Below are 12,961 nucleotides of genomic sequence, written 5' to 3' on the forward strand. Positions count from 1 at the left end.
AAGAAAAATCTTTCCTTAATGAAAACCTATGGATTTATTTCAACCTGCACCTATACTGAGCATAGTTAGAAGTAAGGCTTCGAAACAAAAAACTGGTCTAAGCTAGGTTCATGCTGAAGAACACAAAAATGAGAGTCAAATGAATGGAACAATAGTATAATCATTTGTCCCAGTATAACCTCATGTCATATTTTCTCATGAAAATAACAGCAGATTAAATTGAATTTTTAGTCAGAAGGACTAATCTTACAGATTTAACCCAGACTTGAGATAACCATCTGATTATGACAAGGAGAATATTACTTAAAATTGAGGCCATGGGGAACTGTAAAGTGGGGAACTGTAAAGTGAGGAACTGGTTATGGGCATATAGGGAAGTTAGTAGTCTTTCAGTGATCATCTAGGGAACAGTATCATGTAAGGTTTGCATAAATGACGTCTAAAAGAAGTAGACAGAAGCATGCACATTGAAATTATGTGACCTTATCAAGTTAGCATAAGATTGGGACAGCATGTAGGAAAGCAAGAAACAAAAGTGGAGCAGAATTTAGTAAAGCAAAGTCACGTACTTGGGGATTAGTAAGAATTTCTTTGACACAGTAGGAACTGAGCCACAAATGACGAAGAAGGGAAAACACCCAAGTATATTATTTAATTATAAATGGACACATAATCACATGTGAAAATATCATGAAAAAGGACAACATAATTCTGGGATATGCCAGGCAAGTTATATCCCAGTCAAATCTGGGAAATACCATGACTATTTCATGGGACATTGGAGAGCTTCTTTCCAGTTACTGTCTATAACTCCAGTCACCACATTAAGAAAAAAAAAAAAAAGAAACAACCACAATCAAACCCAAAATTTAAACTGGAACCAATGGAGAGGAGAGCTACTAAGGTGAGTAGGGAAGTGGAGACACTACGTTACTAGAGGAGACTAATAGAGCTTGGCTTCTTTAGCTCAACAAAGCGAAGGCTGAGACACTAGATAATTGCTTTCTATATGGAGTCAGGAAGCAAGCGCTAGAGAAGAAAACACTAATTAAACTTAAAGTTGGCACAGGAACAAAAGGGCATAAACTGGCTACTGAAACAATTTTGCATGTATATCCAAAGAAGGATTCAAGTTGTTGGAAGAGCTGATCATAGAAAAGCTTTCTAAAAGACATTCCTGGCTCTTGCTCCAAGCTAGTTTAATGCTTGTTCAGACTGATAAAAGATTATGTGATGTTTGGTCTATGACAGTGTAAGCTGTCCACTTCAGTCCTATCTTATTAACTGGCAACAGCAAGAATACTAGAGCAGACTCAGCGAAGGAGGGCCTCACACCATCTTTAACATTCACAGATAGACACAAGAGTCAGATTCTAAATGCTCATTAAATTGCTCCATCCTGAACAGATGGCATCAGTTTACCTGTTGTGGACTTGCACGCTGGGACAGATTATGATGCTGTTGCGCTGGTATGGAGGATTCTCACCACCTTTTCTTTCCTTTGCAGATGTTTGTGAGGCTTTAAATGTGACAGTCTCTCCAGGACCGACAGTGCGATACTCTGAGGGAGAGAATGCCACCCTTTACTGTCACATTTCTCAAAAGAGAAAGATAGACAATTTGCTGGCTGTGCGGTGGGTCTTCGCTACATCACCTACCCAGGAGTACCTGATGATCAAAATGACAAAGTTTGGATCTGTCCAGTATTATGGAAATTATACTCATCATTTCCACAAGCAAAGACTTCATCTTCTTAAAGAGAAACATGGAACTATGTACAAATTTCTTATTCTAAGCCTCCAGCAAACAGATCAGGGACATTATATATGCAAAGTCCAGGAAATTGGCAAACACAGGAATAAGTGGACAGCATGGTCAAATGGCACAGCAGCTACTGAAATAAGAGGTGAGAGACTACTTGTTCCAATTCTATCATTTTTTTGTCTTATGACCCCTTTGTTTCTTTTCCTGTAAGTTCATCCATAAGACATTTGAAGTTGGGTTATTTTTAAGTGTTCTCTGTGGATATGAGAAGAAAACCTAATACTCAACTTATTCACTTACACATTACAAATTAAACATTATTCAGCCCATAATAAAATGCAAGGAAGTGAGAAGATTGGTAGATTTGTAGAAAATAGCGTATTTCTTTTGCTTTTTATCAGAATAGCAGTAATTAAAACTCCTTTACATTCAGCTACAGGTCTTTATACTTTTGCTAGTGGGAATAAACAAATGCCGTTATTATTTAAGAACAAAGAGACAGAAACAGAGAGAAATTAACTTATTTTCTGAAGAACATGCAGTGGGTCAGTCAGAAATAGAAGGATTATATTTTACATCTACGTTTTGCCTCTCTTGGTGTTTTCATTGTTTTTAGATCTAGTCTAACAGCAGTTGATAAGTAGCATTACTAGTATCGTTTCAGTAGTTTTGTTTATACCACTTGTAGCCAGAAAGCAGCTAGAAAAGCAGTGACCAGCCTGTTGATATTGAACTTCAGATAAAGAAATGACTAGTAACGAGTGAGGGTTTTGAACCAAGTTGAAAACTAGCCTGCTCTTTGGGATGGGTCAGCTCAAATCTAACATCACTGCATCCACACTTTCAGGCTTTTAGAGAACAGACTCCTTTGAGGGAGTGGTTGAGTTCAGCAGTTGTGCCATTAGCGCTAGCTGGCAAACTAGTCTGCTGTTTGTGGTTTTATAAACAGAAAAGTTGATTCCCCACAGAATCATAGAATCACTAGGTTGGAAAAGCCCTTAGAGATCATCCAGTCCAACCGTATCTGTCTGCCAGTAAACCATATCTTTCAGCACCTCATCCACCCGTCTCTTAAACACATCCAGGGATGGTGACTCCACCACCTCCCTGGGCAGCCTGTTCCAGTGCGTGATAACCCTTTCGGTGAAGAACTTCTTCCTTACATCCAATCTAAACCTCCCCTGGCGCAGCTTGAGTCCATTCCCCCTCGTCCAATCATCTGTCATTAGGGAGCAGAGACAAATACTCACTTCTGCACAACCTCCTTTCAGGGAGTTGTAGGCAGTGATCAGGTCTCCTCTCAGCCTCCTCTTCTCAAGGCTAAACAAGCCCAGTTCCCTCAGTCGCTCCTCATAAGACATATTCTCCAGACCCTTCACCAGTTTTGTGGCTATCAGAAGTACAAGAGCAAAGATGTGAAAACCACAATGTAACAAGAGATAAAGAGCAGCTTCACATTGACCAGCACTATTCAAATCTGCCTTGAGAAATCATGGCATTAACATAATGAAGTTAGCTGATTATTACTAGCAATGATGAAAGACAATAACAATCCAATGCTGAAGTTCTGTTTGGATTAGTAGCAAGCACCATGGATCAATTTGAAATAAGGGCAAGAAAATCCTAGCCTGAACTATTTGGTTTTATCGAGTATGCATAACTTCTCTGGAAAGCCTCCAAGACATTCATAGAGGATTTCCTCTGCTTCCTGGTTGCAGACAGTCAGAAATATAAATAATGACAGAGCAGGACCCAAGTCCAAACTGGAATGCCAACCCCTCACCTGTCTCCATCAGGTAAAAGCCCACCCTTCCAGCACTCAGACCCCAGCTGTGTGCATCAGCCATGCTTCTTTTGCACAGAAGATCAGGGAAGTGGAACTTAAAGGAAAATGTCACCAAAGTTCATTAGGTTCCTAATTACAAACCACCAGAGCAATCCGTACAATGGGTGGGTCAGAAATGTAATCCTGCAGCCAAATATCATCTGTAATCCATAACCTGGTATTCTAAAGAAACCAAAGCCTACATGATCACACTATCAACTAATCCATACCTTTTTGAATCCATGGGTTGATTTTAATGACATAACATTCTTAAGTATATTAAAGTTGTACAAGTAATGTGAAATTGGCTGGGTGGAGGGAGAGAAGATCCGAACAAATTTTGTCACTGAAGGAAAGCTGTAAGAACAAAAGAGGTAATTATTGGTTTTAAACTGCCATGTACCCAGTGACCTTCCACATCACAGTCAGTAACTGGGGGTCCTCGACATACCACAAGAGGAGGTGGCCAGTACTAAGGCTGTTGTGGAGAGGGGAGCCATTAAGGTATGGAACACAGAATTCATTAGCTTCACAGCTCAAAGAACAGTTTCTTGCTTGATTTTTGTGCTGTTTTCACTCATTTGTTTTTGAATGAGAAGGAGTAAAACCACTAGAGCCCAACAACTCCTGAACTCAGTCATCTTAATCTCTGGAGGGCATTAAATTTTGCAAGCACTGACCCCATGTTGGGTGGCTGGAGCCAAGACACAGTGGTTAGTCTTGTAACCACACAGGGATATGAAATGAAACTTTAGTGCATGCATGATTTAGCTCTGCAGACTTCAGGCATTAGCTTGCTTCATGCTCAGCAGTTGTTCTCCCCTGCTGTTCCTGTGCTTGGCTAGGAACTGGGTCTCCTCCTCCTCTCCCTATCTCTTCCTCCTTCACCCCTCTAGATCTGGCTGAAATGAGAAATACAGCCACCGTCAAGAAGGAACAGGCAAGCAGCAAGACTGATGACCCTAACTGCCTCAGCCTTCCACCTTTGGGAAGGGGCAAAGCTGATGATTGGTGTGGGGAAGGGAAGCCGAGGCTCTCTTCTCAAGCTACAAAGAACAAGTAGTTCAAATGCTGTGCTGGGGGAAAAGAGGAGGAGAGGCTGAGATTAACTACCAGGTGTTGTTACTTCTAACAACACCTCGGATGGATGGCCAGGGCCGAAGCTTGCAGGTCTACAAGCAGGGCTAGGAGGCTATCATACAATCCCAGTGTCTCCTAGAGGATGAAGCACAGATTTTTCCAGGGTTTTAGGGAAGCAAATCTGAGGATAACTTGAAACATGGGAACTAAACAGGGACAAGTCCGTTGTTAAGACACAGACAGCAGCAGTGAGGGAGGAAAGTACTGTTTCAGCTGGGGGCTTACACTACAATGACCCTTCCACTCAAATCCTCTGCACCAGATCAAGTAGCTATCTCCAAGAGTAGTACACTAAAAGAGTATTTATTCTAATTCTAAATCTAGATGAAAGATACTAAAAGACATCTGAAAAATGACATATCTTTAAATGCCATAGCAACTGTTTTACTGCTAAAACAAAAGACTGCCTTAGCTAGCACTCAGTTAATGCACCGTGAGTGTACAGGACTTGCTACACATGGGAGGGAAAGCAAGTCTTTTCAGAGTGGCAATAAAGTCTTCAATTTCCCCAGTGATAACACTTGGACTTTTCAAGAAAATTTTCTTCCAAACACATTTCACATTTTACGTTATGATCAATTACACTTTTTATTGCAAAGGGATTTACTTATATTACAGTTAGATCCACGATGCAACGAAAGGAGCAATACAAATCGCCCAAAGCATTTGGATACTTAAATTGTACTGCTTGTGCTTTATCAAATAAGGTAACAGTATTCCAACAAATCACAGTTTATGTCTTGTCTAAGATTTTGGGACAGTTAATGTGTCTGCAGTTATGCCCAAATTTAAAATAGCATCTTCATGCTAAAGCACCAGGCAAATTTCTTACAACTTTGCACATCAAGTGGATGCAGGAATAGGTCCCTTTTTTTGTTCACACAGGAAGAGGTCACTGTGTAAGACAGAAATTTCTAGAGACAATAGAAAAGAGTCATTCTGCTCTTCAAAGTCTGACTTGCTCTTGAAGCAGGAAAAGCATGGGGCAGTTCAGTACACAGGTTTTTTCATGCACCAAGCATAGCACTATTCAAAAGACCTTACCAGATTATGGATGGGTCTGTAGTATCTACTGCTGTTAATTTATATTCAGATTTTGCTACTTGCTAACAGGTTTGCAGGTGTGAATTTGTGTAGGCCACTAAGAAGTTGCAAATACATTTTCTTGCAACCTATAAATTTATGCAGATACACATACTGGAGTTATGAAAAAACAATTGAGTTACAGGCTACAGTTCCTTAATGTGTAACAATGGCAGTTAAAAGTTCAGATACATAACTGACTTCTGCCTTAGGGACAGAGTACATTTTTTCAGAAAAGGAGCCTCAGCTGATGTGGAAGAAGTTCTTACAATTCATGGTCTTGTGTGTCAACTGCAGCAACTTTGTAGTGTTTTTGGAAAGCCTAGCAGAAATTTGAACTGTTCCAGTTTTCTCCTTTAGGTGTAATGAATACAAGACATCAAATAGGATTTATAAAAAGGTTGCTGTTAAATTTGGGTAGTAAAACCAAGAGAAATACATGTCCTGATGTTGCTAAGAAGTGTCTCCTACTCCAGCCATGCAACATCTCTCTAAGATGAGGTGAACCTTTTCCACTTCCACCGTCTTCTTACCAAAAGCATCTGTTCTTTTCCTGGGCTTGTATGGTCAATGTTAGCCTAAAGTAAGTTATTGATCTTCATTATAGTACAGAATAAACCAGAAAACAGTTTATTTGAGGGTAAAAAAAAAAAAAAAAGACATCAGAAGGATGGTTCTCCCACTGTCTTCCTATCAGAAAACTCGAGTAGCGAGTAGTCTCAGAACAATATACAGCACCTCCAAACCATCGTTTGCAGTTGGGTAATCCCTCAAGCCCACTATGCAAGGTACTGTGCATCTCCTAGGAAAAGTAATACATGTTCCAAATGGTTTACAATCCAACGAAGAGACTACATCTAAGAGGACAAACAGAAAATCAGGCAGTACAACTATAATCCTACTGACATGGATGACACAAAGAAGTAGAGAGGATCACAACAATCTGTCTTGTTGGGAAAGTTATGTCTCAGAGTTTCCCATAGAACAGAGTCTGATTTCTATTAAATGTTAGTTGCTTGTGGCGTTTTCAAATCATAAAAATGTTGCAAGATACAGGAATGCAAGATTTTTTTTTCTCCCCAAAAAATGAACAAAAGTAAATTTTTTTTAGCCCAGGGAAGGTATTTTAAAATACTTGCCAAAAATCTACTTGCGTGATGCTTTCATGTAACAAATGTGTAGATTTGTTAAAATACTCAGGATGAGCTTCACATCACAACAGAAGAGAAGATTTCATTAGTCCTGAAAGCAGTTCCATACCCATTGAGTTAGCCCCACACTTCACACCCCTACAGGATGCCCTTTAATGAATTTCCTTTACAGTAAGATACTTCTTTAATGATTTGCCATGTGAACCTATCTTGGAGATTCAGACCTCATTGGCAATGTGGAGGACATCACCAGGCTCCTATTCCACTGCTAGCAGAAAAAAAATCATGGATTAACATAAGTGAGATCATCTAATCTGATGTCATCAAAAATGTCAGCATGTATCATCAATCTGGCTGAGGAAAGAGGGTTTTGAACAGTGATCCAGCAGTCAGAGCATTTGGATTCTAGTGCTAGGTTCTACAGCTGTGATGATATCAACATTCATCCCTTCGCCCAGGGCCCTGTAGTCTGCTCCTCCTTCTAAAACAGAGAGGACAATTCTGTTCAAAATCTGCAGCTATTTTCCCTCTTAATTGAGTTAGAGCATAGTGTGCTGGATGAGGCTAAACCACAACACACAGTCATACAGTCAGCCCGTTTTCCAGCTATAACGGTGAGTTGATACAACTTGTGGTCATGTGGTATTTCTTCTCAGGATAGAACTCCCACCCATAGGCAGGGGAATTACACTGAGAACTGGAGCTATTCTGCACTCCACAGTCAATGGCCATTGATACAGCAGTTTACACTAGTTAAGATGTTCAGCACAGTCTGTTCCTACATCTAAGTGAAGGGCATTGAGGGTAAGTAGATGCCTTCTGCTTTCCAGCTCAGATATGGTATTTCTGAAGAATTTGGACATGCTTTAGAAAGTCCACACATGCATGGGTGGTTTTTTTTCAGATAGGCAGGTATCATAGCCATGCATCTTTAAAAGGCATGACACAGAAACCATCTTTTGAGGGAATTAAGAATGAGTCATGAGCAGTTCTCTCACTTGGGGTCTCTCAATGTGTTATTTGGGTGCTGTTGTAGGAATTGCAAGGCAGCTCAACCTGCCAAGGGACATCCACAAGAGTTCTGGAAGGAAGGCAAGTTGGATAAAATCAGGGGTCTAGAGAGTCAGTCCTGAAGCTGGGGAAATGCTATCACTGCATTTAACTTTTAATTGAAGGCCCATACATTGCATCTTCTGAGAATGAGATGGCAACAGGGAGGTGATCTCAAGCCATAAGGCACTCCATGGTGGGTGCTGGAAGACTGTTTTGTAACACTGTTTTATAACTGAAGTGTTTCATTGAAAGGTCATTATCCTATGAGATAAAGCAAGATCTTGGTGCTCTGAAGTCTGAGGCAGAACTACATTTACTTCAAGAGTTTCCAGAGTTTTATACCAAATATCTTCATGTCATCTTTGGTTTGTTTTTCAGTGATTTCATCAAAATCTTCTGATGATCACACATTCAAGAAAAATCATGAAGCTTGGAAGTTTTTTGAAGGTAAATATGCATCTAACTGCTGCTGGTTCTACACAAGATGTAGTCTAATGCTACAAGACAATTAAAGTACACCAGTCAGGAACAATTCTGCTAGTTCCTGTGCAAACTCAAGCCTTGTCTAAGAAACCATCCTGCAGCGTACAAGAGGTGCTGGAGAAATGAGAATGGAAGGCTCCAGCTTCAGTTTCTCATATACTTGTTATGGTCAATAGGAAAATAAGCTGTGCCTGGCTAATCACACAATGCAATTATCCAGGAAGGTGCTGAACATGTCTGAAGAGGTGCCAAGCACTCTTCACTCCCACTAGCCTAGCTCACTGAATATGCTCTGCACTGCAAGAGCAGCTTAAAACTCCCTTAGGTTTCAAGGCAAGCAGTATTTTCTGTGTAGATAGTGGACAGCTGTTCCAGGAGACTGTGATCCAGAATTTGCATGCAGTTGGGATTCCCTCCTCCTCCTGCCCCAATCCAGAGCACCAGCAAATAGCCAGCACAGCATCTGCAGCTACTGCACTGCCTGCCAGGAAGCAGTGCTCGCTTGCAGGATGGCCTGGATTCTGTGGGGAGCCTTGCTCCTTAAACCACAATTTACAAACTATATTGTTGTACTGTGCAAGGCAGACAAAGCACAGAACTGCAGGTCAGGGATCTAGTTCCAGCAATGCTATTTTCTACAAGAACACTTGACCTCTGAGGCTTAGTTTCCTCTCTGTGAAGCAGAAAGAAGCCAATATACTTCCCTAAGGACGTTTAAAGACATTAATGGGTAGAGCATCCTTAAAGTACTCTATTTAGAGTTTTAGTAAAAGCAGAAATAAGTCATTAAATATTTCTTCTCCTTCTGAACAAAATACTACATCTGGATCTGCCATGTTACAACTCCTGTCAGCTCCACTGGGAATGTGTTATGGCACCTCAATGAAAGCCATAAAGGGAGACTGAGGCTGTAAATTGATAAATAAATAAAAATATACAAAAATTTCAAGCCAGTGCTGCTACCAGAAGAAGTAATCATAGGCTTTCATCCTTATTCTTCAGCTACTCAGCACTGCCTCCCCACTGACACTTTTCTTGATTAAAAAAAAAAAAATTAAAAATGAACACTTGTTTGAACCGTGAAATAACCCAACTGCTGGATCCCTTTCGTTTTTCAGTTGCCCCACCAAAAAAAAAAAAAAAAAAAGAAGACAAAACCCCAAACCAGCACTTTTGTCTCTCCTGAAAGCAAGTCCTCTTAGGTGTAGTTACAGCTATTTACATTTATGGAGACTTCAACCATACTTTAAACTAAACAGGATATTATATGAAACTTTCAAGAGTGTTAAATTACTTCTGAAATGTTACCCTAAATCTTTTGGGCCAGGGTCTATTTAGATCTTGTAGATGCAACTTTTTTTTGATGCTATAAGCATGCATTATACAGCTGCAACACTTACCATCATCTATGCTTGACTTTCAGATCTGTATGTGTATGCAGTGTTTGTGTGTTCGATAGGAATCATCAGCGTCCTCCTTTTCACACTTGTCATTCTCTGTCAGTCACTTCTGAACAAGAGGAGATCCACCGGTGAGTGAAATGTCATTCTTGCTAACTGCAAGGTCCTTACCAAAGAGGGAGCGGGGGGAGAAGGGGAATGCAGGAAAAGCGGGAAAGAAAAATATCTCCTTGCCTTGATTTTAATAAAAACAAAACAAAAAAAATCATTTGTAGAAAAAAAAAATGCTGCCAGCAAAACTAGAACAAAGGCATTTTGCTCGCTTTGAATAGCTATTTCACTTTATGTTTTCTTTGGACTTACAAAAATCTTTCAGCTTTGCATAAACATAAACTAAACATTGTTGAAATTTCTTGTTGAAGTTGGTTGAAACTAACTGTTCTATCATTAAATTGCATTCTGATTAGATCTAGCTAACATTTTGCATGAGTGACATTCCTGCAGATGTTCAGAGAGATTACAAAACAGTCTTACTCTGTTCTGTTTTATTCTCCCTTCCTGACTAGCTGTCAATATTCTTGGGAATATGGGGGTTATCAGCACACTCCCATTTGTAGTGTCCTTTGAAACTAAAGCATCATTTCACCATTCAGATCTGCCTTTTCATAATAATCTTGCAAGATCAAGGATTACTGTTTCATTCTTCTCTTCCTCAGAGAGGGTTTCTCAAAGAGCCCCCACCTGCATGAAAGCAGCCCTGTTGTAATCAAAAGTGCTCTTTGAGATCTGTGGCATAGCCAGTGCAGCCTCTACTTTCATTTTGGTTTTAGGGTGGCTTATTTGAACACCTCACACAAGCTGTGAGGATGAGATAGCAGCATGCTTAGCAGCCACCATCTTAGAGGAGAGTGTAAGGACCATATCTGAACAGAAGTTTCAAATAAAGTTTGGTTGCTGAGTTGTCCTGTTAATGACAGGAGAGAATCATGGCTTTGCTGCCTCTTCAGCACTACACACACCATGGAGGAGTGAGTGACTCAGATGCTCAAGGGAGAGGACATGTAAACCAAAAATAGATGTATACAGGAGTCCTTGACTGACCACAAACACATTTCAGTCTGTGGCTCTGTCTTCCCAGTAGCACACTCAGTAGAGTAACTGATTCTAACTGAGCCCAACAACTCTGCTTGCCAAGAGGAAGGAGAAAAATCAGTGTTATTCTTCCTACCCTGTTAAGTGCTGACAAAGGTTTTGTGCCAAGGGAGTACCCACACTTAAATATGTTGGTCATGCTGAGTCACCCTGAAGCCACAAGCACTAGACACACTGATGAATCCTGTTTTTTTCTTTAGCAGACATTGGGCTAGATTTTGCTTCTGTTTTTGGACATTTTTGCTGCTGTAAGCATGGAAGCAGCTTGGAGAAAATGTCTCTACATTGAACCAACACCAGTTAAATATAGAAATAATATAGAATGCAATATAGAATAAGTACATACGATAGAGAGAAAGTAATTTCTTCTAAGCTGCTAAATCCTTTCTTCACTACTCTGATATCTAAATAATTGCAGCCTTCACCAAATTTTTATTTAGATTTTCAACATTATCCAGTAAACACTGGCAGCATTAAACTTATGAATTCAATGGAAATAAAACAGAATAAAGCTTAACAGACAGGCACTTGGAATACAACAGATAAGATTTTCAGGCACACCTTTCAGCTAGGTCGACCTGATCAGACTCTTTTCCAGAGCCACATTAATTGGCTCAGCATTCAGTGAAGCATCAGGGAATTAAATTTCTGAAGCAGTGGTGGAAGAAGCATCAGTGACAGACAGTCTTCACGAGACTTGTATTGTTTTTTCTCCCCATGGCTGCTGGGCCATGGCAGCAAGTTTAGCTCTGAAGCTCTGCTCCAGTGAGCTGCAGTTCCCTGGGAGGTATTTTCTGCACTCAGCCATATGGGCATGGGGTACAGAGACCCCCCTCCTCCCTCAGCACTCTTCTACGCCCTCCAGAGACACCTTCTGGGGGTTAGGGTCTGACCACACAATACCCATCCTGTCAGCCCACAGCAGTGCTCTCTTATTTAGACTGCTAGAATAAGGCATCTCTCTTCAAAAAGTGTTATCTTAACCTTCTCTTCATCCTTGGCATTCTGTACCCCAGTCCTGGGCTGGACTAGGTATATCCTAGTATTTATGTGAAAAGAGACTGCAGTGAAATCATGAAGTCTGTCCTTCCTTGAGGAAGGGAGGAAAGACAGAAACAGCAAAGCAATCCTTCCTGTGCATCACCCCAAGCCTTTAGGCACAGCTGTCCTCCACCTTCAGTGAGGTGGTTGTGGCATCATCTTCCTCAAAAGTCCTTCAAGAGAAGCCTGGCTCTGCTCTTCCCCATGAGACCAGGTCAGGGGCCCAGGACAACCAAAACTGTCTCCTTATCTCACCTTTCCAGGCGGATTTCCATCAGGCCTTCTTCCTGTACCTCTCCAGTCAGCCCACGCCTGTCACAGGGACACCAACAGCTCCCTCCACACCAGCTTCCTCCCCTAGTTCCTCAGCCCTAACACCACAAGGAGGATACACGACACAATACAACACAACCCTGCGCCGCCTTACCCTACCACCACATACAGGGAGTGAAGGCAAACACCCAAGTAAGCACAGGGGGAAGAGGGAGGGAAATCTCAGATCAGCCCTCTACAAGAACAGCCAAGCCTGGAACAAACAGCAACTCATACCTGAACTAAGAGTTGGGATTTGCAGTAGATAAAGCTGGAGATGATCCCTCTGGAATGTCTGTCTGTGAAACCTGAGCAGATCCTGGCTCACCTCAGGCAGGGTTCTGACACGAGAAGGGTAAAGCTGAACCTCATTGTTTACCAAAGGTTTGATTGGGTTGGCACTGCAGCTGGGGCTGGCCCATAGCACAAGGCAGCTATGGGATGCTGTGGGATGCAGCTGGAAACCCTTCTCCGGTTTTGGTAGAAGCCTCTTCCCATTTGTTACAGCAGTGGTTGCTCTTCCCAATGCCTGGTTCAAAGGCTTGGAATATTTACTG

At 41.2% G+C, this 12,961-nt stretch overlaps 1 protein-coding gene across 1 annotated transcript in view; it reads left to right on the top strand.

Moving 5' to 3' along the window:
- The first annotated feature begins 1,407 nt into the window (after nucleotides 1–1,407).
- The window catches only part of VSTM4 (V-set and transmembrane domain containing 4), a 27,456-nt gene continuing 15,902 nt past the window's right edge, over nucleotides 1,408–12,961 (top strand). The window contains exons 1-3 of the mRNA XM_010154382.1: nucleotides 1,408–1,906; nucleotides 8,395–8,463; nucleotides 9,923–10,030. Coding sequence (XP_010152684.1) covers nucleotides 1,408–1,906; nucleotides 8,395–8,463; nucleotides 9,923–10,030 — 676 coding nt within the window. The remainder of the gene's footprint in view (nucleotides 1,907–8,394; nucleotides 8,464–9,922; nucleotides 10,031–12,961) is intronic.

The sequence above is a fragment of the Eurypyga helias genome, unplaced genomic scaffold (genome assembly GCF_000690775.1).
Source record: "Eurypyga helias isolate BGI_N326 unplaced genomic scaffold, ASM69077v1 scaffold8376, whole genome shotgun sequence".
NCBI lineage: Eukaryota > Metazoa > Chordata > Aves > Eurypygiformes > Eurypygidae > Eurypyga > Eurypyga helias.